Here is a 23969-nt window from a genome sequence, read left to right on the forward strand (position 1 = left end):
GCTACTTTGAAGAATCTCAAATATTAAATATATTTTGATTTGTTTCACACTTTTTTGTTACTACCGTGTTATTTCATAGTTTTGATGTCTTCACTATAATTCTACAATGTAGAAAATAGTAAAATTAAGAAAACCCTTCAATGAGTAGGTGTGCCCAAACTTTTGACTGGCACTGTATATCTTCCCCAGCTCCTTCTCCCACCTCCTCTCCCTCTAAATCCCTGCTCACATGTTTGGCTGAGGCCAGTCCAGTGCGTCCATCCGACAGACAGACAGGGAGGGAGGGTGAGGGTGTGGGGAGGGAAGAGGACGTAGAAATTATCCAGCCATCCCACAGATTTTGCTCAGCTGCTCAAGTTGTAAATACAACTTGTTAAGCTGTTTACATATACAGTTTCACATATGTTTGATAAATCCAAAGTGTGCACCACACCGACACTGCAACTGCCTCTGCAAAGCAATAGTGCAAGGCAAACGCAGTGTTTCATTGGAAAATAATATAATTCTGGTGTACCAAAATGCAATGACGCTGTCGGTGTGATCGAATGTAATTCAGGGCTCATCTGTAATAAGGGTTAAATAAATAAATACTTAAGGTTGCAAATCTATCTGACCATCCATCTGGTAATTTGGGGAATTATTTATTTAGTCATTTACAACCGCTCACATTACATTCAGGAGATAAATAAGAGAAAGCTTTCATGAACTATGGTTTAATACGAACACACGCGCACGACACATGTGCACACATTCATACACAAAAGCACAAAACAGTCAGCCTACTCATAACTTAACATCAAAATGGTCAAAAGGGACACAAAAGTAAAAACAAACAGTACAATTAGTTCATATGCAAAATAAGTATTATTTTGATGTTCTATGGAGAATAATAAGGAAGGAGAGAGTACCAGAAAAAATTATCAGAAATGTCAGGTGGGTTGTTGTGTCTTATGTTGTTTGTTTTAACATGTACAAGAATGTTCAGTGACGTGTCAGTGTACGTTTAGCGGATGGGTTTCTTCAGGGCCTCGTCCACCTCCTCCTCAGGACACAGGGCGTGCCACTGGGCTACGGGACGTCTTGGATTGGCCAGCATGTCTGACCAATGGCGAAGGCCCACCCCTGAGGCACCGAAGCCGATCCAAACCTTCCCGATGGCGTCGTTGCTGCCCAGCTTGTCGTAATCGTACACCGTGATCAACACTTGGACTTTCTGCAAGAGGAAAGGGAAGAGCGGAAAAAGCGTCAAGTTTAAAAAGTCAGATGAAATCAAAATACCACCACATGTACAGTGTTGTTCAACATACAGCAGGAAATGGCAGGAGCGTGCAATGTTCAAGAGAAACACCGTGAGAGTCCTCAAACACAGGTCGCCCAACCCACAGGAAAACCTGTTATCACAACCCCAAGATGTCTTCCTTATGGGAAGTTTGTTGTACATGCCTGTATTTGGCCAAATGGAATCTCGAAGCTGAAGCTTTCATTGAAGTAGGGGTTCAGAGTGTTCTGTTTGACTGTTGTCTTCTTCTTCTTCAGCCGCTTGCCTTGGTGCTGCAGCACCACTTTAACGAAGGGATCTGGTAGGAGAAGCCAAGGGGTAGAGAGGAATGTTAGTTACAGAGGTCAAACAGAGGGTGAGCCACTTGGATGAAAAACTGTCAGAACAAATGATTATGCAGTAAATTAATGTGTAGTGTCTGCAACTCTGTAATGCTGCCCAATGGTTTAAGTTGAATTACTTCAACAAAATGTAGGCAACCAGATGTCATTAATAGGTCACAGCATGGCTACTATTAGCTAGTTGAGTTTACCATCACAGAATGTCTAGTTTTGAAAAAAAAGAGTGAAACGTCACTGCATGGCTAGTATTGACTAGGAGAGTGTAAGGACTAATAGAAGGTCACCTGACAAGCCTCCGCAGTCCATCGCCTTCAGGTGCTTGGCCTCCATGATGTTGATGGTCAATTTACCGGCTGTGGGGACGTAGCGCAGAGAGATGCAGATGTCCCCTAGCTTCTCTACCTGTGACCAGACAAACACAAACAGGCACGAAGATAGAAAGATGTATTAAAACAGACAGTTCGATATAGTTTGATATGCAGAGACAGACAGACACAGACAGGTAGACGTTAAAAAAAAACAGACTGTATTTCTCTGTCCTCACCTCCTCTTTCTCTCCTCCAACCAGATCCCTCCATTCGTGGAGTGGCTGAGCCAGGTCCACACTGTTCATGGGGATGGAGATCTGTCCAATCACGTCGTGTTTACCAAAGCGATCAAAGTCAAAGACCTGTAGGACCAGAGTCTGACCGCCCAGCTCCTGGTAGGGGATCTGTGGAGGAACACACAGAACAGGAAGGAGACGGTCAGGACAGAGTGTTCTCGACTACATAAACCTCAGTACTGTAAGAACTTTTCTAAGGATTTTACATATACACATGAATGAATACAACATCTCTATATCACTGTCTGTTCTCCAGCACCCCATACTGACCTTGAAGATGAAGGTTTCATTGAACACTGGGCAGAGATTCTTGCGCTGGACTTTGGTCTCAAACTTCTTCTTCTTGTCTGGCAGCATGTAGACCTTGACATAGGGGTCTGAGGTGCCGCCCATGTCCATGGCTGGCAGGTTTTCCGCCTGCAGGATACCCACAATCAGCTGGAAGAGGGGGCAGAGAGGGGGAAAAGGTTAGACGTAAGAGGTTAGAGGTAAGATCTGAACACAGTGATAACTTAGGCGGATTTCGGCTGGGATTCAATCCATATGGGGATTGCAATGCAGCTTTTAAAGGGAATGATAAATGCTGCAAAGTACTTCTCAATCGGAAACGCAGCAAAATTAAACCTGAGATTTTTCCAAACACAAACGGAACACTTCAAAACAACGGCACAGGACTTCATCCCAAAAATTATTTCATTTGTCACATATATGCAATGTTTTCCGGGATTCAATTCAAGCCGCATAATAGCGCAGTGCACTTAACCTGTTAGATCTCTAGGGGCGCTATTTCATTTTTGATATTTTGTCACGAAAAGATGCTCGACTATGCATATTCTTGACAGTTTTGGAAAGAAAACACTCTGAAGTTTCAGAATCTGCAAAGATTTTGTCTGTAAGTGCCCCAGAACTCATTCTACAGGCGAAACCAAGATGATGCATCAACCAGGAATTAGCAGAATTTCTGAAGCTCTGTTTTCCATTGTCTCCTTATATGGCTGTGATTGCGCAAGGAATGAGCCTACACCTTCTGTCGTTCGCCCAAGGTCTTAGCAGCATTGTGACGTATTTGTAGGCATATCATTGGAAGATTGACCATAAGAGACTACATTTTCCAAGTGTCCGCCTGGTGTCCTGCGTGGAATTCGGTGCGCAATTGCCAGCTGCTCGTACTTTTCCATTTGATATAGGGGAGAAACCATGTGTCCAAGAACGATGTATCAATGAAGAGATATGTGAAAAACACCTTGATGATTGAATCTAAACAACGTTTGCCATGTTTTCAGTCGATATTATGGAGTTAATTTGGAAAAAAGTTCGCGTTTTGAGGACTGAATTTTCGGATTTTTTTTGGTAGCCAAATGTGATGTATAAAACGGAGCTATTTCTAATACACAAAGAATCTTTTTGGAAAAACTGAGCATCTGCTATCTAACTGAGAGTATCCTCATTGAAAACATCTGAAGTTCTTCAAAGGTAAATGATTTTATTTGAAGGCTTTTATGTTTTTGTTGAAATGTTGCGTGCTGGATGCTAACGCTAATGCTAACGCTAAATGCTAACGCTAAATGCTAACGCTAGCTAGCTACTTTTACACAAATTATTGTTTTCCTATGGTTGAGAAGCATATTTTGAAAATCTGAGATGACAGTGTTGTTTACAAAAGGCTAAGCTTGAGAGATGGCATATTTATTTCATTTCATTTGCGATTTTCATGAATAGTTAACGTTGTGTTATGCTAATGAGCTTGCTGATAGATTTACACAATCCTGGATACAGGGGTTTTTTCATAGCTAAAACGTGACGCAGAAAACGGAGCGATTTGTCCTAAACAAATAATCTTTCAGGAAAAACTGAACATTTGCTATCTGAGAGTCTCCTCATTGAAAACATCTGAAGTTCTTCAAAGGTAAATGATTTTATTTGAATGCTTTTCTGTTTTTTTGTGTAAATGTTGCCAGCTGAATGCTAATGCTAAATGCTACGTTAGCCATCAATACTGTTACACAAATGCTTGTTTTGCAATGGTTGAGAAGCATATTTTGAAAATCTGAGATGACAGTGTTGTTAACAAAAGGCTAAGCTTGAGAGCTAGCATATTTATTTCATTTCATTTGCGATTTTCATGAATAGTTAACGTTGCGTTATGGTAATGAGCTTGAGTCTGTATTCACGATCCCGGATCCGGGATGGGGAGATCAGAAAGGTTAAACTGACTTTTAAATGTAATTTAGCGGATAGAAAATGTCCCCTCTAAAGGTCACAGCTTAATGCTCAGCCGTTAAGAGGAAAAGGTCATAGGTCACTGAGGACACAAATATAAGGTCAGAGGTTAAAGCTGAGAGCTGAGCAGACAAAGAACAGAGGTCAGAGAGCCTTTAGACATGTTATTAGTCAGACACTTCACATCAAGGAGGTCAAATGTCAAGGAGGACAAGACAGAAATGCACACAAAAGCATGCACACGAATGCACACACACACACACACACACACACACACAGACACACACACACCTGGTTGTCAGTGAAGTTGTAGTCCAGGGTGAACTCCAGTTTTCCGAAATTCTCTTTTTCCTCCTCCTCTCCTTCCTTACCTTCTCCTTCCTAAATGAGAGAGAACATCAAATCAATTATTTATCACAGGTATCATTACACAGCCACTGCATTAGTCTCTCTCTTCACACAGTTACTGACACTACATCTGGAAATCACTTCAGATAATTTCAAACCCAGTTGCAAATGAGGTACTTGAACCCATTACACCACCCATTACACCACACACTATATTGCCCTCCCTCCTTCTGTCTCCTCTCCTCTCACCTTGCCCTCCTCTCCTTCTCCGGCTCCCTCCTTCTTTCTTCTGCCTCGGCCTCCTTTCCTCTCGCGTGCTTTCTTGGGCTTCTTGCCCTTGTTGATGCACTTCTTCCAGATACAGAAACCTAGACAGGCCACAAGAGCCAGCACGACCACCACTATGGCTCCTATTGCCCACATGGGCACTAGGGGAGAGATAGACATAGGCCTTATATAGCCTTATGATATCTATAATACAACATACATAACAACATGCATATAACATACATATAATACTTGTGTAGCCTTATGCTATCTATTATACAACATACTGTACATAGGCCTTATGTAGGGTTATGACATATACACTGAGTGTACAAAACATTAAGGACCTTTTTTTTAAGCAACTCAAAATATACAATATAGAAAAACAGAGTATCCAAACATTACAGTCAGGGGAATAAAGACTATAGATTATATAAAGACTTTGTAAAACAAATATTCAAAGGGATCATAGCTGTCACCTGGATTCACCTGGTCAGTGTATGTCATGGAAAGAGTAGGTGTCCTTAATGTTTTGTACACCTAGTGTATAACACAACATACATAGGCCTCGTGTAGCCTTATGTTATGGAAAATTGATATCTGACATATTATTGTGAGGAGTGATGGAAAGGAGAGCACAGGCGATGTGAAAACAATATTAACTTACTTTTGAGTTTGTGATCTGTGATAAGTGGAGGAAAAGCAGGGGATGAAATGAAAGAGAAGAAATGATGAGAGGACATTACAGTGGGGCAAAAAAAGTATTTAGTCAGCCACTAATTGTGCAAGTTCTCCCACTTAACAAGATGAGAGAGGCCTGTAATTTTCATCATAGGTACACTTCAACTATGACAGACAAAAATCCAGAAAATCACATTGTAGGATTTTTAATGAATTTATTTGCAAATTATGGTGGAAAATAAGTATTTGGTCAATAACAAAAGTTTATCTCAATACTTTGTTATATACCCTTTGTTGGCAATGACAGAGTTCAAACGTTTTCTGTAAGTCTTCACAAGGTTTTCACACACTTTTGCGGGTATTTTGGCCCATTCCTCCATGCAGATCTCCTCTAGAGCAGGCTGTTGCTGGGCAACACGGACTTTCAACTCCCTCCAAAGATTTTTTGTGGGGTTGAGATCTGGAGACTGGCTAGGCCACTCCAGGACCTTGAAATGCTTCTTACGAAGCCACTCCTTCGTTGCGGTGTGTTTGGGATCATTGTCATGCTGAAAGACCCAGCCACGTTTCATCTTCATGGCCCTTGCTGGTGGAAGGAGGTTTTCACTCAAAATCTCACGATACATGGCCCCATTCATTCTTTCCTTTACATCAGATCAGTCTTCCTGGTCCCTTTTCCCTTTGCAGAAAAACAGCCCCAAAGCATGATGTTTCCACCCCCATGCTTCACAGTAGTTATGGTGTTCTTTGGATGCAACTCAGCATTCTTTGTCCTCCAAACACGACGAGTTGAGTTTTTACCAAAAAGTTATATTTTGGTTTCATCTGATCATATGACATTCTCCCAATCTTCTTCTGGATCATCCAAATGCTCTCTAGCAAACCTCAGACGGACCTGGACATGTACTGGCTTAAGCAGGGGGACACGTCTGGCACTGCAGGATTTGAGTCCCTGGCGGCGTAGTGTGTTACTGATGGTAGGCTTTGTTACTTTGGTCCCAGCTCTCTGCAGGTCATTCACTAGGTCCCCCCGTGTGGTTCTGGGATTTTTGCTCACCGTTCTTGTGATCATTTTGACCCCACGGGGTGAGATCTTGCGTGGAGCCCCAGATCGAGGGAGATTATCAGTGGTCTTGTATGTCTTCCATTTCCTAATAATTGCTTCCACAGTTGATTTCTTCAAACCAAGCTGCTTACCTATTGCAGATTCAGTCTTCCCAGCCTGGTGCAGGTCTACAATTTTGTTTCTAGTGTCCTTGACAGCTCTTTGGTCTTGGCCATAGTGAAGTTTGGAGTGTGACTGTTTGAGGTTGTGGACAGGTGTCTTTTACACTGATAACAAGTTCAAACAGGTGCCATTAATACAGGTAACGAGTGGAGGACAGAGGTGCTTCTTAAAGAAGTTACAGGTCTGTGAGAGCCAGAAATCTTGCTTTTTTTGTAGGTGACCAAATACTTATTTTCCACCATAATTTGCAAATGAATTAATAACAAATCCTACAATGTGATTTTCTATTTTTTTTTCTCATTTTGTCTGTCATAGTTGAAGTGTACCTATGATGAAAATTACAGGCCTCTCTCATCTTTTTAAGTGGGAGAACTTGCACAATTGGTGGCTGACAAAATATTTTTTGCCCCACTGTATGTGAAACGAAATTACACACACAGAATGAGCGATGGATGTGTGTGTGTGTGTTCGTTGTGTTCAGGGCTCACTTGGCATGTGGGTGAGTTCGTTGAAGAACTTGCTCTTCATATTCTTGAACTGGTGGTCAGAGTGATGAGTGGAGGGAGGGGCGGGGCCTGGGGGCGGCTCTTCTCTCTCCTCAGCCGCCCGACGGGGCCGCGCTTGCACACAGGCCAATTGCATCACAGCTCAGCTAAAAGGCAGAGGAGACAAAAGAGCAATCACTTTCGAGTAGTTTAAGAAATATTTTAACATGCCATACATTCTAAACATCATGTTAAGTAAGTAAACTAGATAGGGTTAGGGTTGCTGCTAACCAACTCAGTGGCCTTGTGTGTTTCGAGTGTCTGCCCTGAGACTGGAAGGTTTGGAGTTCGTAACACTGAAAAAAATGAAAGGTTCTTAAATGGTTCTTCCTCAGCTCTTAAGGTTCCTTGGAGAACTTTCCCCCATTTAAGAACCTTTGAGTTAAGCGTGGGGTCCTTGACCTGGCCTCTACGTTTCTTCAGAATTCTAAAAGGTTCTAGAAATGTGTAGAAGCCTGCAGATGTGTTCGATTCATGACAAAGTGGCTAGTGTTAACTAACTGTTTATTTTCCAGTGTAACATTTCTAGTGTTGATTCAATAGTTAAATTAACACCCATTGGTGTAACGGAACCCCAGTGTTGATATTATTATCATATTCTCCAGTATTCTCTATTGCTGGTGAATTTTTGCATATTCACTTAGGTCTCACTTGTTGAAGGTCTCAGGCTTGAAAGCATCAACAATATCTCTATCACCAGCAAACACAGTCATAGGTGGTACAAGTAACTACAATTCACTGGAAAGGCGCCCTGGGAAATATGCCCATAAGGCTTAAACCCTACAGCAGGGCTATTAAATTGCAGTCCTATCGGGCAGAAACATTTCTGGTTTGAGATTTTTGTATGATTCTTCAAACAACCATCCAATTCCAGGTTCTCTAGAGACCATACAATGGTTACCATACGGAATTGCTCTCAATAACCTTATTTTGTTCCAAATTGCACCTTTATTTTAAAGTGTACCCTGCTGAGTCATACCATTTTTCCCAAAATATGGTAAGTAAGTAAACTGAGTCAATGCACCTTTGCTTGGTTGGCACTCAGCTTTAAATAGACAGATTGGTAGTTAAGGGCCTGTGATAGAATAGCGTCCGGTCCAGGGGTTGTACTGTAAAAAAGCCAACTTAACCAACTGCTTAATCAAATCAAATGTATTTAAATAGCCCTTCTTACAATGCTTAATCAGCATTAATCTGTGAGTTTGGTGAACATAATTATAAGAAAGACAATAAATTGAGCTAATGAGTGAACGTTTGTTCACTCAACGAATGTATTAAAACTTGTTGAGTCAAAATACAAATTCATGTTTGTCTTCACTGTAAAAAAGCCAATTTAACTTAATCAGCATTATTCTGTGAGTAGGGTGGACTTCAGAAGCACAAGAAATGTAGCTTATGCTTGAGAGTTTGTTCACTTGACAAACTTCTCGAAGTTAGCTGAATTTGAAAAGCTTGTTGTGTAAAATTACAAATCCATGTTTGCCTTTGGTAGGCAACACTGTATGTTGGGTCAGCTATATGACCAAAGTTTGTGCACTCACAATCCTATTGCAGCTGGTTACAATTACAATTCTTATTTTTATTTATTTTTATTTCACCTTTATTTAACCAGGTAGGCAAGTTGAGAACAAGTTCTCATTTACAGCTGCGACCTGGACAAGATAAAGAAAAGCAGTGTGACACAGACAGACACAAATTTACACATGGAATAAACAATAAACAAGCCAATAACACAATAAACAAGTCAATGACACAGTATATGAAAAAGCAAGTCTATATACAGTGTGTGCAAAAGGCATGAGGAGGTAGGCAATAAATAGACCATTGGAGCAAATAATTACAATTGATAAATTGTAGTGATAAATAAATGAGCAGATGATGATGTGCAAGTAGAGATACTGGTGTGCAAAAGAGCAGAAAAGTAAATAAAAACAGTATGGGGATGAGTTAGGTAGATTGGGTGGGCTATTTACCGATGGAATCAACAAACCGCTCAAAGTGACCTGAATTTGAAAAGTGTCAACGGGTGTATTAGAGGCAAAGTCAGCTGCAGGAGAGTAGAGTGATGTAAACAGGCAAACTTTTATTTTAGTCCCGAAAAAGGAGAGCACTACATAAATCAAACGCGCTCAATACACAGAACATAACAAAAGTAAAGCGCGTAATAAAACACCACAATAACATGAAACAATTACACACAAACATGATGGGAAACAGAGGGTTAAATACAAGTAGATACAAATAGATATCTGAAAAATGGAGCGGCGATGGCTAGAAAGCCAGTGACGTCGATCTATTTGTCTTGCCACCCGAACAAGGAGAGGAGCCGACGGAAGTTGTGACAGTACCCCCCACCTTGACACGCAGCTCCAGCAGCGCGCCGACACCAGCCTCTAGGGCGACCCGAAGGACGAGGCGCAGGGCGACGGTGAAACTCCCGCAGCAGTTCAGAATCCAAACATCTGCAACCGGAACCCAGCACCTCTCCTCCGGCCCGTACCCCTCCCACTCCACGAGGTACTGAAGGCCTGACGCCTCAAATCCAGGATGGAACGAACGATGTACGCCGGGGCCCTGTTACCCTGTGAGGGAGGAAGATCGGTAAGGAAATCGACCGACAGGTGCGACCAAGGCCGTTCTGGAATAGCTAAGGCGTGTAGCTTACCTCTGGGCAGGTGCCTAGGATCCTTACACTGGGCGCACACCGAGCAGGAAGTGTCATGGGATACTAGGAGTGGTGGATTGGAATCAGGCGCAGAGAGCAGGGTTCACTATATCGTGAATTTATTCTCCGGCAAACAAACGGTCATGCCAACACACAGGGCGCATAGAATAGACCAGCCCAAACACAGGACAAAACAGTCCGGAGAATAACCACATGAAAACCACAATCCAACAGAGTAACAAAAACAATCCCGCACAAAACAAGGGCGGGACAACCTACTATATATAGGGAAGCTAATAAACTAAAATACACACTGTCCGACCAATGCCTGGATGACCCGAGGAGGGTGTGGGCCCAATATATCAGCCGGTCCCAGCGGGACACTGGAAGGGAGTGGGCTCTGCACTTAATGCCTGCTCAATGTCCGTGTCCAGCTCCCATACTACTGAGAAACTCGAGGAGGCAGGTGAAGTGGAGGACCGAATGTACCCCTGACGCAGAGATTTGGAGACATATGTCTCCATAGCCAACGTCTCCGTGTGTGACAGGGGATAAACGTGACACCTGGGAAGTGCGGCGTCTACCTGAAGGTTTATCGCACAATCCCCCCGACGATGGGGTGGTAATTGAGTCGCCTTCTTCTTGGAGAAGGCGAGAGCCAAATCGGAATATTCAGGGGGAATGAGCATGGTGGAGACCTGGTCTGGACTTTCCACCGTAGTAGCTCCGGTGGCCAGGGTCCTGAAAGTCCAAGACGAACTCCTGGGCGCTCCTCGTCCCCTGCCTCAGGTGGAAAAGACGTTCACCCGCCGCTCTACCCTCGGGTGGGTGGTCGAAGACTGGGTGAACTCCACAAAGTGGTCCAGCGCCGCATCTCCTTCTACCCACACGGCGTTGGCCCACTCAAGGCCTTTCCCGAGAAGCACGAGACAAGGGCGGACACCCTCTCACATCCCGAAGGAGCCGGGTAGTAGACGGTCGCTAGATACAGTTCCAGCTGCAGCAGGAACCCCTGGCAGCGTGCCGCTGTCCCATCAAACTCCCCGGGAAGGGCGAGACAAATCCCACTGGGACCGGGTGCAGGAGAGGCGAGTAGTGGAGACCACTGTTGTGCTGGGGAGGGCGCTGGAGGGACTCTCTGTCTCTCCCAGCGATCCATTGTCTGGACTACGCGATCCATGACAGCGCCGAGATGGTAGAGCATCGCCGTGTGCTCCCGGACGCGCTCCTCGACCCCTACAACAGAGGTGCTCCTGCTGACTCCATAGATGGTGTGGAATTCTGTCACGATGTGCGCAACTGGTTGAAGGAGAGGCAGGTGCAGGAGAGCAGAGTTGGGTGATAACAGGAGCACTTTATTCATGCCCAAGGAAAACAGCGATTACGCCCAAAGTACACAAACGGTACAATAAACAAAACACACGGGTCAAACACATACCCGGCGCAATTCCACACACAGACATGGGGAGAACAGAGGGATATATACATTTAGTCAGATGAGGGAATGTGAACCAGGTGTATCCATTGGCTTCAGCTAATGGGGATCCTAAATAAAACAATTAAATCTACCTCCATGTCTCCTTCCTCACCCCCTGACTCCGTCTCACCAACCCTTTCTCTTATCACTTACTCTATCTCTCTCCTCCCTTCCGTGTCCCCCTATCTTGTTCTCCCTCCCTCCCTCCTTTCTCTCTTGGTTCATAACGTGAGTGTGTTGAGGTACAGTGAAACTCTCATTCTTATGCCCACTGTGTCCATCACTAATCCCTCTGACTCCATCAAAGGCTGGCTGTTGGCACACACACATGCATGCACACACACACACACACACACACACACACACACATACTAATATGCACGCAAGACCCGCTCTGTTAAATATGCATATGCATACCTCCATGCAAGGCTGCATTATGCCACACACACTCCAACCTTCCTACATCTGCTGTCCTCCTCTCACTGTGCACAGACACGTAACAAGATTCACTGCCAAAGGTAATCCCCAAATCCCAGAGCTTAACTAAATTAGGGACAGTTCAGTTCGCTCTCTGCTTGTCCCTCTCCTATCCCCTACTATCCCTTATCCAACCTAAACCACTCCCATTAACCCCCACAACATCACCTGCTGTCACACAGACAGATCCCACCTAGTTATCCAACCAACAATCACATTTCCATAACAATATCTGATTTGTAACTTGTCAAATTAACCTGTTAAATCCAAGCAGATAGAATGCATAAGCGCAGGATTAGTAAGCACATCTATGTGATGGTGAGTGAGGGGAGGCAAAACATAAGACTGCTGGCTAATAGGCTTGTGACTTCATCAGTCAAGATCACACACACGCACACACGCTAACACACTCATACAAGCACACACACACGTGCACAATGCGGTGAGAGGGGGGCTAGCTTGGTTGAGTAGCATAGGGTTGGCCACCACTTCTCACTCACAGTGGTATACTCCCTTAAACGGATCATGCTGGCAGAATGCAGGGAGTCAGGGCCGGACCTTACTGATTAGATACTGGTTAAATGCTAGATCACCGTGTCAGTGATTAAGGCTTACATGCCTGACTGACCACTCTGTTGGAAGGTTATTTTTTCACTTCCGGTCTTGGCGAAAGTCACTGTTATTCCAAGGGTTTTATGGTCACATACTAGCATAAGCCTTTGGAGTGCTTTGTGCTGGACAAGGTCAATGGAATAGGCCTAGCTAAACAGGCTACTGGTTGATTTTATTGGGCCATAGGCAGTTAAAGTTATTCTGGAATGAAGTATAGCCAAAATAATCTCCTTAAGAATTTGGATTGATGAACTCATGTTGGAAAGTGCCTGTCTAGATTCAGTAATACATTAATTTTTTGCAAAGGTTAAGGTTAGGATTGGGAATGCGAGGACTGATGTTGTGACCAATACTTCACATGACAGACAATACAACCATATGATCAAACGGTGGGTGTAGCTGGTGCATGGAAGTCAGGCGCAGGAGAGCAGAGATGAGTGGACAAAGCACTTTTACTGAGGCAATTATTACAACTGACACAACCGCGTCACAAAACAAATGCCCAAAGAACAAGTGAGGCAGCACAAAGTACAACAACAAAGTACAAAGTACCGGCTGCCACAAAGCATGGCTTCAAAACAGATCCCGGCGCAAACCAGCCGGAAGCATGCCAACCTTGACAATAAACAATAACCCACACAGACATGGAGGGAACAGAGGGCTAAATACACATAGTAATTATGAGGAGATGTAAACCAGGTGTGCAGGAAAACAAGACAAAACAAATGGAAAATGAAAGGTGGAGTGGCGATGGCTAGAAGACCGGAGACGTCGACCGCAGAACACCACCCGAACAAGGAGCGGGACCGACTTCGGCGGAAGTCGTGACACATATATACACTAGCGGTAAAACAAATTAAAACACCTACTATTCAAGGGTTTTTCTTTATTTTTTTTACTATTTTCTACATTGTAGAATAATAGTGAAGACATCAAAATAATGACATAACACATGGAATCATGTAGTAAAGAATAAAGTGTTAAACAAATCAAAATATATTTATATTTGAGATTCTTCAAATATATTTTGAGCAAAATAGTGTTTTTTTACATAACTGCAAACTTCAAGGAGTAGGGCATTCAATGAGTTGGTTTGATGGAAAGTTATGATGTCATTGTCTGGTGCAGAATACAAACACTCAACAGAAAATAATCACCCACACCACACAGGTGGGAAAAGGCTACCTAAGTATGATTCTCAATCAGAGACAACTACCTGCCTCTGATTGAGAACCATACCAGGCCAAACACAAAAACACCACATAGAAAAAGGAACATAGACAACCAACCCAACTCACGCCCTGACCATACTAAAACAAAGACATAACAAAAGAACTAAGGTCAGAACGTGACAACTTCTGCCATGTCATGACTTACCTGAACCACCCACTGAAATGTTAATCCAGAAGTGGCAAATAAAGTTTGATTTTATTTTATTGAGATTTGAGTTCATCAACCCAAATTCTTGAGGGGCCATCACATGAGACCTTAACAAACTGAAATGTTTCTGACTTTCTCTGGAAAAAATGTTGGGTAACCAGATTGCCAAGAACTATCATCTGCCTTCTATGTTTAGATTCTGAACAACAAGAGTGTGTAGGAAACAATCATGGCACACATCTTCAAACCTGTCTGTTTTGTGGGTTAGATACCAAGAAGACCGACCATGTGTTTCCCAATCTTGGTCCTGGGGACCCCAGGCAGTGCACATTTTCCCCTAGCACTACACAGTGATCTGATTCAAATAATCAAAGCTTGATTATGAGTTGATTATTTGAATCAGTGTAGTGTTAGGGCAAAAACTAAAATGTGTGCCCCATGGACAAGGACTGGGAAACACTGGAGTAGGCCTATACTGGGCCATCTGTAACAGGTGGTCATATCCTAAACCCAATCCCAAACTGATTCCTCACCCCTAATAATAGGCACTTATTGACAACTTTCTGCAGACCTGAAAGAATTGGATGGCTATCAGGGATATAGTTCTCAGGCTACTGCCAGCTGGTATAGGGGACGCTGCTATTGTTTACACCCATCCAGCTGTCTTTTAACTGCATGGGGAGGGACTTGTTTTGGGACTGGTGATGTGGGTCATATCTCAATGGGGGACACAGACCAGACACAATGCAAAACAAGTAGGTACAAACAAGGAAACTGAGGACAGAGTAGCGTACTAGCTGTGGTAAAGAGATGACAGGAGAGGTGAACAGCTGGCAGCGGGACTTTGAGAGGGTTCAAGGCTTAGTAGCTATGTGGTGAACTAAAGACAGTTCCATTATGGTCAGGATGTTGATGGCTGACTGTATGGCCCTCTCTATTGTGCGAGTTAGTTAAATAAAATAGAAGTTGACCATCTGAGACTGGAATGCACTGTCTCATATTCATCATCACCATTGTCATCATCATCAAGCCTGCCTCGTGCAAACTGCATCCAACATGCAAACTGTATCCAACATCATAGCAGTACATCTCCTCTAATTTAATACTTTTGGCACCACTAACAGATACAACAGGATTTAACCCCTTACCAAGCAAACACGGTACAAGACACAAATGTACCCGTCCAAAATTATTAAAACCCAAAATAAAACCCCAAAATAAGCGGAAACTTTCACATAATAAGCGGAACATTTCATATTAGCTGGTTGTCACGCACGCAGGTAGCTTTGGAGGGGTGGTCATTAGACATATGCACAGACAGAAAGTCCGAGTTGAGGTAGATATAGTTTAATAATTGGTCAGAGTTATTTTTCACCTAGTTAAAGTAAACTGGAATAAAAATACATTATCGATCCTATTAAAGTGTCGCCAACTTTGGACCAGTGGAAACGACTAAGCACCTTATACGTAAAAGCATGGATAGGCCTATGGCTCACAATAAGGAATAGAATGTGAATGGTAGGCTACTCTCAAATATTACTTCAAATAAGCAGTAGAGCATGTCAGTTTTAAGATATATATTAATCAGATATGGCAAATATTATGCCCATCAACCCTGGATGTCCCATGCGCCATAAGCGCTCGCTAGCGGATTTACCAAGCATAGCACAAGGGTTTGAATGACTTCTAGGCCATCTAATTATACACTTTTAAAATGCACCGTGTAAAGTAAAGGCTACCTCGTGAACGTACGCCAACAGAACTCACCCGATTGAAATCCCCAATTTAAACCAAACTTCTTCCTTTTGTTAAAAATGATGAATTCTGGCCTCGGTGTTGCGAGAATTGTTATGCTGGTCACCACCTCCTCTCCCCGTCACGCTCTCTCTCTCCCCCTGTCCGTTAATCTCCCTTAATATTGTGGTGCCAACTACTTATCCACTTTAAGCCATTTGTCACCATTGATCTCACTCGAAATGCATGTGAAACACCAAAACACGAAATAACTCAAATGAATCTTTCCAGCTTTCCCCATCGGTCTGGCTATTATCTCGTGCAATGCCTGGAAACTGTCCATTGCTGTGAGTGAACAAAATTACTTTACAGGCCATTTGTCAGTCTGGGATCCCCCCATCTTACTGTGTCATGGTTCACCTTCATAGTGGGAGCGGAGCTAGTGAATGCGGTAAAGAGACCAATTTAGATTCACAATTTCAAAGGATGTCTGGTATCCTGTACATGTAGTGAAATTGTATTATGCATGTAACATACGTTTCCACAGACCACTATGTGAACTAGTAAATGTGGTTCCCATTGCACTCCGTTATGGCCCTAGAGTTGACGGTTGTTTTATGGGCCCTGCATTAAGGCACTATGACAAGCTATGTAATTGCTCCCCTCTGTGGTCAGAGGTAGTGTCCCTTAAACCTCATGTCAACCTTTCCCCATTATTAAGACCCACGAAGTCACTGTAGTAGGCCTACAATTATCTATTTTAATTTCTATGAAGACAAAAGCACACAGATGTCGGCTTTGGGCAAGCAGCATTTGTATTAAACAGTCAAAAATGTTTTATTCTTCAGATTTAGTGCAGATTAATAATGACCAGTTATACTTAGTGAAAAGGACCCTTGTGTTGGTATTGAGCTGCTCAGTAAGTGCAAAGCACCAGAATAAACTGATAAGACACCCATTACTCAAAAGCAACAACTTCTGTGATCTTTCTACTAAATCATTTCACAAGATACCTTCCCTCGCAAATCTAATACAGTGTTGTACAGAGCAATACAGCTGTTACGTTAGACAAGCTCAACTCTCTCCCCTCCTTATAGATGCAAAGGCAGCAAGATAGAGCAGAAAAGCCAGGAGTCCTGGTCTGAGGCTGGAGGCCGTAGCCTGGGGGTGGACGTGGTTTATCTCTGGCCTCCTGAGTACCTGTCAAACAGGTTGTTGTTGACAGCATCCATCTTGGTGAGGTTGGTGATGTGGTCGCCCAGCTTCTTAATGGCCTCCACCTGCTCATTCACGTAATGGGACTCCAGGAAGTAACACAGCTTAAGTGGGTTAACACAGGTGAGACGAGTGACTACAGACACTATTGTAAATGCATCAACACACCAGAGCCTGGTGGTAATGGCATAAAGGCAGATAACTCAATGAACTGTTTGCAGATGTCCAACTTAGGCATTAGCTGCATTTTTTGTATATGTAACCAGTGTGAGATGGCTAGCTAGTTTGCAGGGTGCGCACTAATGGTGTTTCAATTGGTGACGTCACTCCATCAGACCTTGAAATGGTTGTTTCATTTGCGCTGCAAGGGCTATGGCTTTTGTGAAGTGATAGGTAACGATGCTTCGAGGGTGTCAGTTGTTGTGTGCAGAGGGTTCCTGGTTTGAGCCCAGGTTGGTGTGAGGAGGGACAGAAGCAATACTTACATATAGTGTATATTCGTGTTTGCGTACATTGTGGACTTTTGTATTTGTGTGAGAGGCAGGTCACTGTCATTAGTTAGCAGAGCTGCAACCTGATCAGATCCTGGGACAATACAGTAGCTGTATTCTATGTGATATACATCTAATGTGTGTGCTTCCACCATAACGTGGGGGACATTACTTACAGTGCCTTGCGAAAGTATTCTGCCCCCTTGAACTTTGCGACCTTTTGCCACATTTCAGGCTTCACACATAAAGATATAAAACTGTATTTTTTTGTGAAGAATCAACAACAAGTGGGACACAATCATGAAGTGGAACGACATTTATTGGATATTTCAAACTTTTTTAACAAATCAAAAACTGAAAAATTGGGCGTGCAAAATTATTCAGCCCCCTTAAGTTAATACTTTGTAGCGCCACCTTTTGCTGCGATTACAGCTGTAAGTCGCTTGGGGTATGTCTGTATCAGTTTTGCACATCGAGAGACTGACATTTTTTCCCATTCCTCCTTGCAAAACAGCTCGAGCTCAGTGAGGTTGGATGGAAAGCATTTGTGAACAGCAGTTTTCAGTTCTTTCCACAGATTCTCGATTGGATTCAGGTCTGGACTTTGACTTGGCCATTCTAACAACTGGATATGTTTATTTTTGAACCATTCCATTGTAGATTTTGCTTTATGTTTTGGATCATTGTCTTGTTGGAAGACAAATCTCCGTCCCAGTCTCAGGTCTTTTGCAGACTCCATCAGGTTTTCTTCCAGAATGGTATGTATTTGGCTCCATCCATCTTCCCATCAATTTTAACCATCTTCCCTGTCCCTGCTGAAGAAAAGCAGGCCCAAACCATGATGCTGCCACCACCATGTTTGACAGTGGGGATGATGTGTCCAGGGTGATGAGCTGTGTTGCTTTTACGCCAAACATAACGTCTTGCATTGTTGCCAAAAAGTTTAATTTTGGTTTCATCTGACCAGAGCACCTTCTTCCACATGTTTGGTGTGTCTCCCAGGTGGCTTGTGGCAAACTTTAAACAACACTTTTTATGGATATCTTTAAGAAATGGCTTTCTTCTTGCCACTCTTCCATAAAGGCCAGATTTGTGCAATATACGACTGATTGTTGTCCTATGGACAGAGTCTCCCACCTCAGCTGTAGATCTCTGCAGTTCATCCAGAGTGATCATGGGCCTCTTGGCTGCATCTCTGATCAGTCTTCTCCTTGTATGAGCTGAAAGTTTAGAGGGACGGCCAGGTCTTGGTAGATTTGCAGTGGTCTGATACTCCTTCCATTTCAATATTATCGCTTGCACAGTGCTCCTTGGGATGTTTAAAGCTTGGGAAATCGTTTTGTATCCAAATCCGGCTTTAAACTTCTTCACAACAGTATCTCGGACCTGCCTGGTGTGTTCCTTGTTCTTCATGATGCTCTCTGCGCTTTTAACGTACCTCTGAGACTATCACAGTGCAGGTCCATTTATACGGAGACTTGATTACACACAGGTGGATTGTATTTATCATCATTAGTCATTTAGGTCAACATTGGATCATTCAGAGATCCTCACTGAACTTCTGGAGAGAGTTTGCTGCACTGAAAGTAAAGGGGCTGAATAATTTTTCACGCCCAATTTTTCAGTTTTTGATTTGTTAAAAAAGTTTGAAATATCCAATAAATGTCGCTCCACTTCATGATTGTGTCCCACTTGTTGTTGATTCTTCACAAAAAAATGCAGTTTTATATCTTTATGTTTGAAGCCTGAAATGTGGCAAAAGGTCGCAAAGTTCAGGGGGTCGAATACTTTCGCAAGGCACTGTAAAAACAGTGTTTAGAAAGATATGCTGAGTTAGGTGTGGCATTCCGTTGTTGAGGCAACTAAACATTACTGACACAGCAATACGATCTGGAAAGTCATTAGCCTAATTGGTAACCTGCCAAGGAGATGTTACTCTGTACTAGGATATATCTGGTTCACTCACGGAGTTGAGTTTTACTTGGCTATTTCCTAGGCCTGCAGAAACTATAAGAAGAAAATAATGACATTTAGACCCAGGCATAATACACAACATTACGTAGAGCAAGACAATTGTCCACTTGCTAGCCAATTGCCATCTCCTTGCCATTGAAGTGTAGGTGTATGAGGCAAACATCTCCATGTTGATCATCAAGGTGATTGGCATCTTGACAGTCGCTGTGGTAGTTCTGGCAGACCTGAGACTCCATTTTGGCAGATTTTCTTTTATATCAAACTGAACAGTACAAAAATAAAGTTTCTTAATTAAACTATTTTTAAAACTATGTTTCTTAAACTATTACAGTTCAAATAGTTCTTCAATTATAAATCCGGAATGTTATATAGTGCGGGACTGTCACGACTTCTGCCGAAGTCATTGCCTCTCCTTGTTCGGGCGGTGCTCGGCGTTCGACGTCACCGGTCTTCTAGCCATCATTGATCCATTTTTCATTTTCCATTGGTTTTGTCTTGTCTTCCCACACACCTGTTTACAATCCTGTGCATTACCTGTTGTGTATTTAACCCTCTGTTTCCCCTCATGTCTTTGTCAGAGATAGTTTATTGTCAGTGTAGTGTTTTTTTTGCGCGACGGGTCTTCGTACCCATATTTGTTTATATTTATTTTTCTATTTAGTGTTATGGAGCATGTTACTTGGACATTTATTAAAAGACTCAATTTTACACTCCTGCGCCTGACTTCCCTGCCACCTATACACATATATCTGACAGAATCTCTGACCAATATATATGAAGTCAGCAGGAGAGGAGAAGCTCATGGAGGTGGAGGAACGCGTTCGGGAACAAGCGGAGGAGATTGACTGTTTAAGCTCCGTCATGGATCGCAATGTCCAGAATATGGATTGCTGGGAGAGACAGGGAGTTTCTCTAGCGCCACCACCACCACATCCGGAATCTCCCTTGAATGCTTTTTCCCCTCCGGAACCGAAGATCCATTCATCCCTACCCACGGGATACAACGGAGATACTGCCGGCTGCCAGGGTTTCCTCCTTAAGCTGAACTTGTATCTGGCCACGGTCTCCCCAGTACCATCTGACCGTGAGAAGAGTTACGCCCTCGTCTCATGCCTCACCGGGAAAGCCCTGGAATGGGCCAGCGCTGTGTATAGAAAGGAGGATGCGGCGTTGGACCATTTTGCGGAGTTCACCCGCCAATTCCGGATAGTATTCGACCATCCACCCAAAGGAAAAGCAGCGGGTGAGCTCCTCTATCATCTGAGGCAGGAGACGAGGAGTGCACAGGAGTTTGCTTTGGAGTTTAGGACCTTGGCTGCCGGCGCTGGATGGAGCGACAGGGCCCTGATCGACCATTACCGTTGTAGTCTACGCGAGGACGTCCGTCGGGAGCTGGCCTGTAGAGACACCACCCTCACCTTCGACCAGCTGGTGTGGACATGTCCATCAGGCTGGACAACATGCTGGCTACTCGTGGACGTCTAGATCGGGGTCTGGTTGTTCCATCCTCCCGCACCCTCTCTCCCGAACCTATGGAATTGGGAGGGATGGTGCGCAGGGAGACCGGAGGGGGTTCCCGCTCAAGCACCATTCATGGTCGCAGAGGGCACACTGCTGGTCGGTGCCGGGTTGGTTCCTCTGGGAATAGAGAAGGCAGGCAGGGCATTCTGGCATCACCCCAGGTGAGTAGGTACCATTCTCATCCAGAGCCCTCTGTTGCACTAATGTTTGTCTCGGTCTCTTTTCCTGATTTTTCCCTGCATTCCCAGTATAAGGCGCTAGTAGATTCAGGTGCGGCTGGGAATTTGAGTAATAAAAGTTTAGCTCAAAGTTTAGGGATCCCTATTGTTCCTGTGGATATGTCTTTCCCTATTCATGCCTTAGATAGTCAACCATTAGGGTCAGGGTTTATCAGGGAGGTAACCGCACCTTTGTGTATGATAACGCAGGAGGGTCACAAGGAGAAGATTAGTCTTTTCCTTATTGATTCTCCTGCGTATTCTGTGGTGCTAGGCCTACCCTGGTTAGCTTGCCATAACCCCACTGTTTCTTGGCCACAGAGGGCTCTAACGGGGTGGTCGCGAGAGTGCTCAGGTAGGTGTTTAGGGGTTTCCGTTGGTGCTACTACGGTGGAAAGTCCAGACCAGGTCTCCACCGTGCGCATTCCCCCCAAATATGCCGATTTGGCTCTCGCCTTCTGTAAAAAGAATTACCACCCCATCGACGGGGGGATTGTGCGATAGATCTCCTGGTAGACGCTGCATATCCCAAGAGTCACGTGTATCCCCTGTCGCAAGCGGAGACGGAGGCTATGGAGACATATGTCTCTGAATCCCTGCATCAGGGGTTCATTCAGCCATCCACTCTTCGAGTTTCTTTTTTGTGAAAAAAAAGGATGGCGGTTTACGTGTTTTTTCACAAAATTGGATCTCAGGAGTGCGTACAATCTGGTGCGTATTAGGAAGGGTGATGAGTGGAAGACGGCATTTAGCACCACCTCAGGTCATTATGAGTACCTTTTCATGCCATGTGGGTTGATGAATGCTCCATCAGTTTTCCAATCATTTGTAGATGCGATCTTCAGGGACCTGCACGGGCAGGGTGTAGTGGTGTATATCGATAATATTCTGATATACTCCGCTACACGCGCCGAGCATGTGTCCCTGGTGCGCAGGGTGCTTGGTCGCCTGTTGGAGCATGATCTATATGTCAAGGCTGAGAAATGCTTGTTCTTCCAACAATCCATCTCCTTCCTAGGGCATCGGATTTCCACTTCAGGAGTGGAGATGGAGAGCGACCGCATTACAGCCGTGCGTAATTGGCCGACTCCAACCACGGTAAAGGAGGTGCAGCGTTTTTTGGGGTTTGCCAATTACTACCGGAGGTTTATCCTGGGTTTTGGTCCGGTGGCTGCTCCCATTACCTCACTGCTAAAGGGGGGCCCGGTGTGCTTGCAGTGGTCGGCTGAGGTGAACAGGGCTTCTGGGCACCTGAAGACTCTGTTTACCTCGGTGCCTGTGTTGGCTCATCCGGATCCCTCTTTGCCATTCATAGTGGAGGTGGACGCATCCAAAGCTGGGATAGGAGCAGTGCTCTCTCAGCGTTCGGGTACGCCACTGAAGCTTCGCCCCTGTGCTTTCTTTTCGAAGAAGCTCAGCCCGGCGGAGCAAAACTATGATGTGGGGAACCGAGAGCTGTTAGCTGTCGTAGAAGCCTTGAAGGTGTGGAGGCATTGGCTTGAGGGGGCTAAACACCCTTTTCTCATCTGGACTGACCACCGCAATCTGGAGTACATCTGGCAGGCGAAGAGACTGAATCCTCGCCAGGCAAGGTGGGCCATGTTTTTCACTCGTTTTGTGTTTACTCTTTCTTACAGACCAGGCTCCCAGAACGTTAAGGCAGACACATTGTCTCGGCTGTATGACACAGAGGAGCGATCCATGGATCCCACTCCCATACTCCCAGCTTCGTGTCTGGTGGCGCCTGTAGTGTGGGAGCTGGACGCGGACATTGAGCGGGCATCACGTGCAGAGCCCTCTCCCCCTGAGTGTCCAGCTGGTCGTCTGTACGTTCCGTCTGCTGTCCGCAACCGATTGATCTATTGGGCTCACACGTCACCCTCCTCTGGTCATCCTGGGATAGGTCGGACGATGCGCTGTCTTGATGGGAGGTACTGGTGGCCCACTTTAGCTAAAGACGTGAGGATTTATGTTTCTTCCTGCTCGGTGTGCGCCCAGTGCAAGGCTCCTAGACACCTGCCCAGAGGTAAGCTATAACCTCTACCCGTTCCTCAACGGCCGTGGTCGCACCTGTCGGTGGATTTTTTTACTGATCTTCCACCTTCACAGGGTTACACCACGATCCTGGTCGTTGTGGATCGGTTTTCGAAGTCCTGTCGTCTCCTCCCTTTGCCCGTTCTCCCTACGGCCTTACAAACTGCAGAGGCCCTGTTTACACACGTTTTCCGGCACTATGGGGTGCCTGAGGATATAGTGTCTGATCGGGGTCCCCAGTTCACATCAAGGGTCTGGAAGGCATTCGTGGAGCGTCTGGGGATCTCGGTTAGTCTTACCTCAGGTTTTCACCCCGAGAGTAATGGGCAGGTGGAGAGAGTTAACCAGGATGTGGGTAGGTTTCTGCGGTCTTATTGCCAGGATCGGCCGGGGGAGTGGACGAAGTTCGTGCCCTGGGCAGAGATGGCTCAGAACTCGCTACATCACTCCTCCACTAACCTTACTCCTTTTCAATGTGTATTAGGGTATCAGCCGGTCCTGGCTCCTTGGCATCAGAGCCAGACCGAGGCTCCTGCGGTGGACAATTGGTTTCGGCACGCTGAGGAAACCTGGGAGGCAGCCCACGTCCACCTTCAGCGTGCCATAAGGCGCCAGAAATTTGGCGCAGACCGTCGCCGCAGTGAGGCCCCAGTGTTCG

General features: G+C 44.6%; 1 protein-coding gene across 1 annotated transcript; it reads right to left on the reverse strand.

The window, feature by feature from the left end:
- Positions 1 to 632: 632 nt before the first annotated feature.
- Positions 633 to 16002, reverse strand: LOC110520962 (synaptotagmin-2-like). Its single transcript, XM_036969038.1, has 9 exons — positions 15892 to 16002; positions 7457 to 7620; positions 5047 to 5220; positions 4736 to 4818; positions 2495 to 2662; positions 2165 to 2332; positions 1905 to 2022; positions 1444 to 1577; positions 633 to 1213 (listed from the first exon to the last, which is right to left on the reverse strand). The coding sequence occupies exons 2-9, from the start codon at positions 7608 to 7610 to the stop codon at positions 1004 to 1006; spliced, it is 1209 nt and encodes a 402-aa protein (XP_036824933.1). The 5' UTR covers positions 7611 to 7620; positions 15892 to 16002; the 3' UTR covers positions 633 to 1003.
- Between the last annotated feature and the right edge of the window lie 7967 nt (positions 16003 to 23969).

Source organism: Oncorhynchus mykiss, chromosome 30, assembly GCF_013265735.2.
Source record: "Oncorhynchus mykiss isolate Arlee chromosome 30, USDA_OmykA_1.1, whole genome shotgun sequence".
In the NCBI taxonomy this organism is placed as follows: domain Eukaryota; kingdom Metazoa; phylum Chordata; class Actinopteri; order Salmoniformes; family Salmonidae; genus Oncorhynchus; species Oncorhynchus mykiss.

What these genes read in the sequence shown, in the direction of transcription:
- LOC110520962 (XM_036969038.1), bottom strand. Translation starts at nt 7,610, where the DNA reads ATGCAATTGGCCTGTGTGCAAGCGCGGCCCCGTCGGGCGGCTGAGGAG. An exon ending in CGAACTCACCCACATGCCAA is followed by an intron (nt 5,221 to 7,456) that starts GTGAGCCCTGAA and finishes TCTCTCCCCTAG; the next exon opens with TGCCCATGTGGGCAATAGGA. An exon ending in AGCCGGAGAAGGAGAGGAGG is followed by an intron (nt 4,819 to 5,046) that starts GCAAGGTGAGAG and finishes TTTAGGAAGGAG; the next exon opens with AAGGTAAGGAAGGAGAGGAG.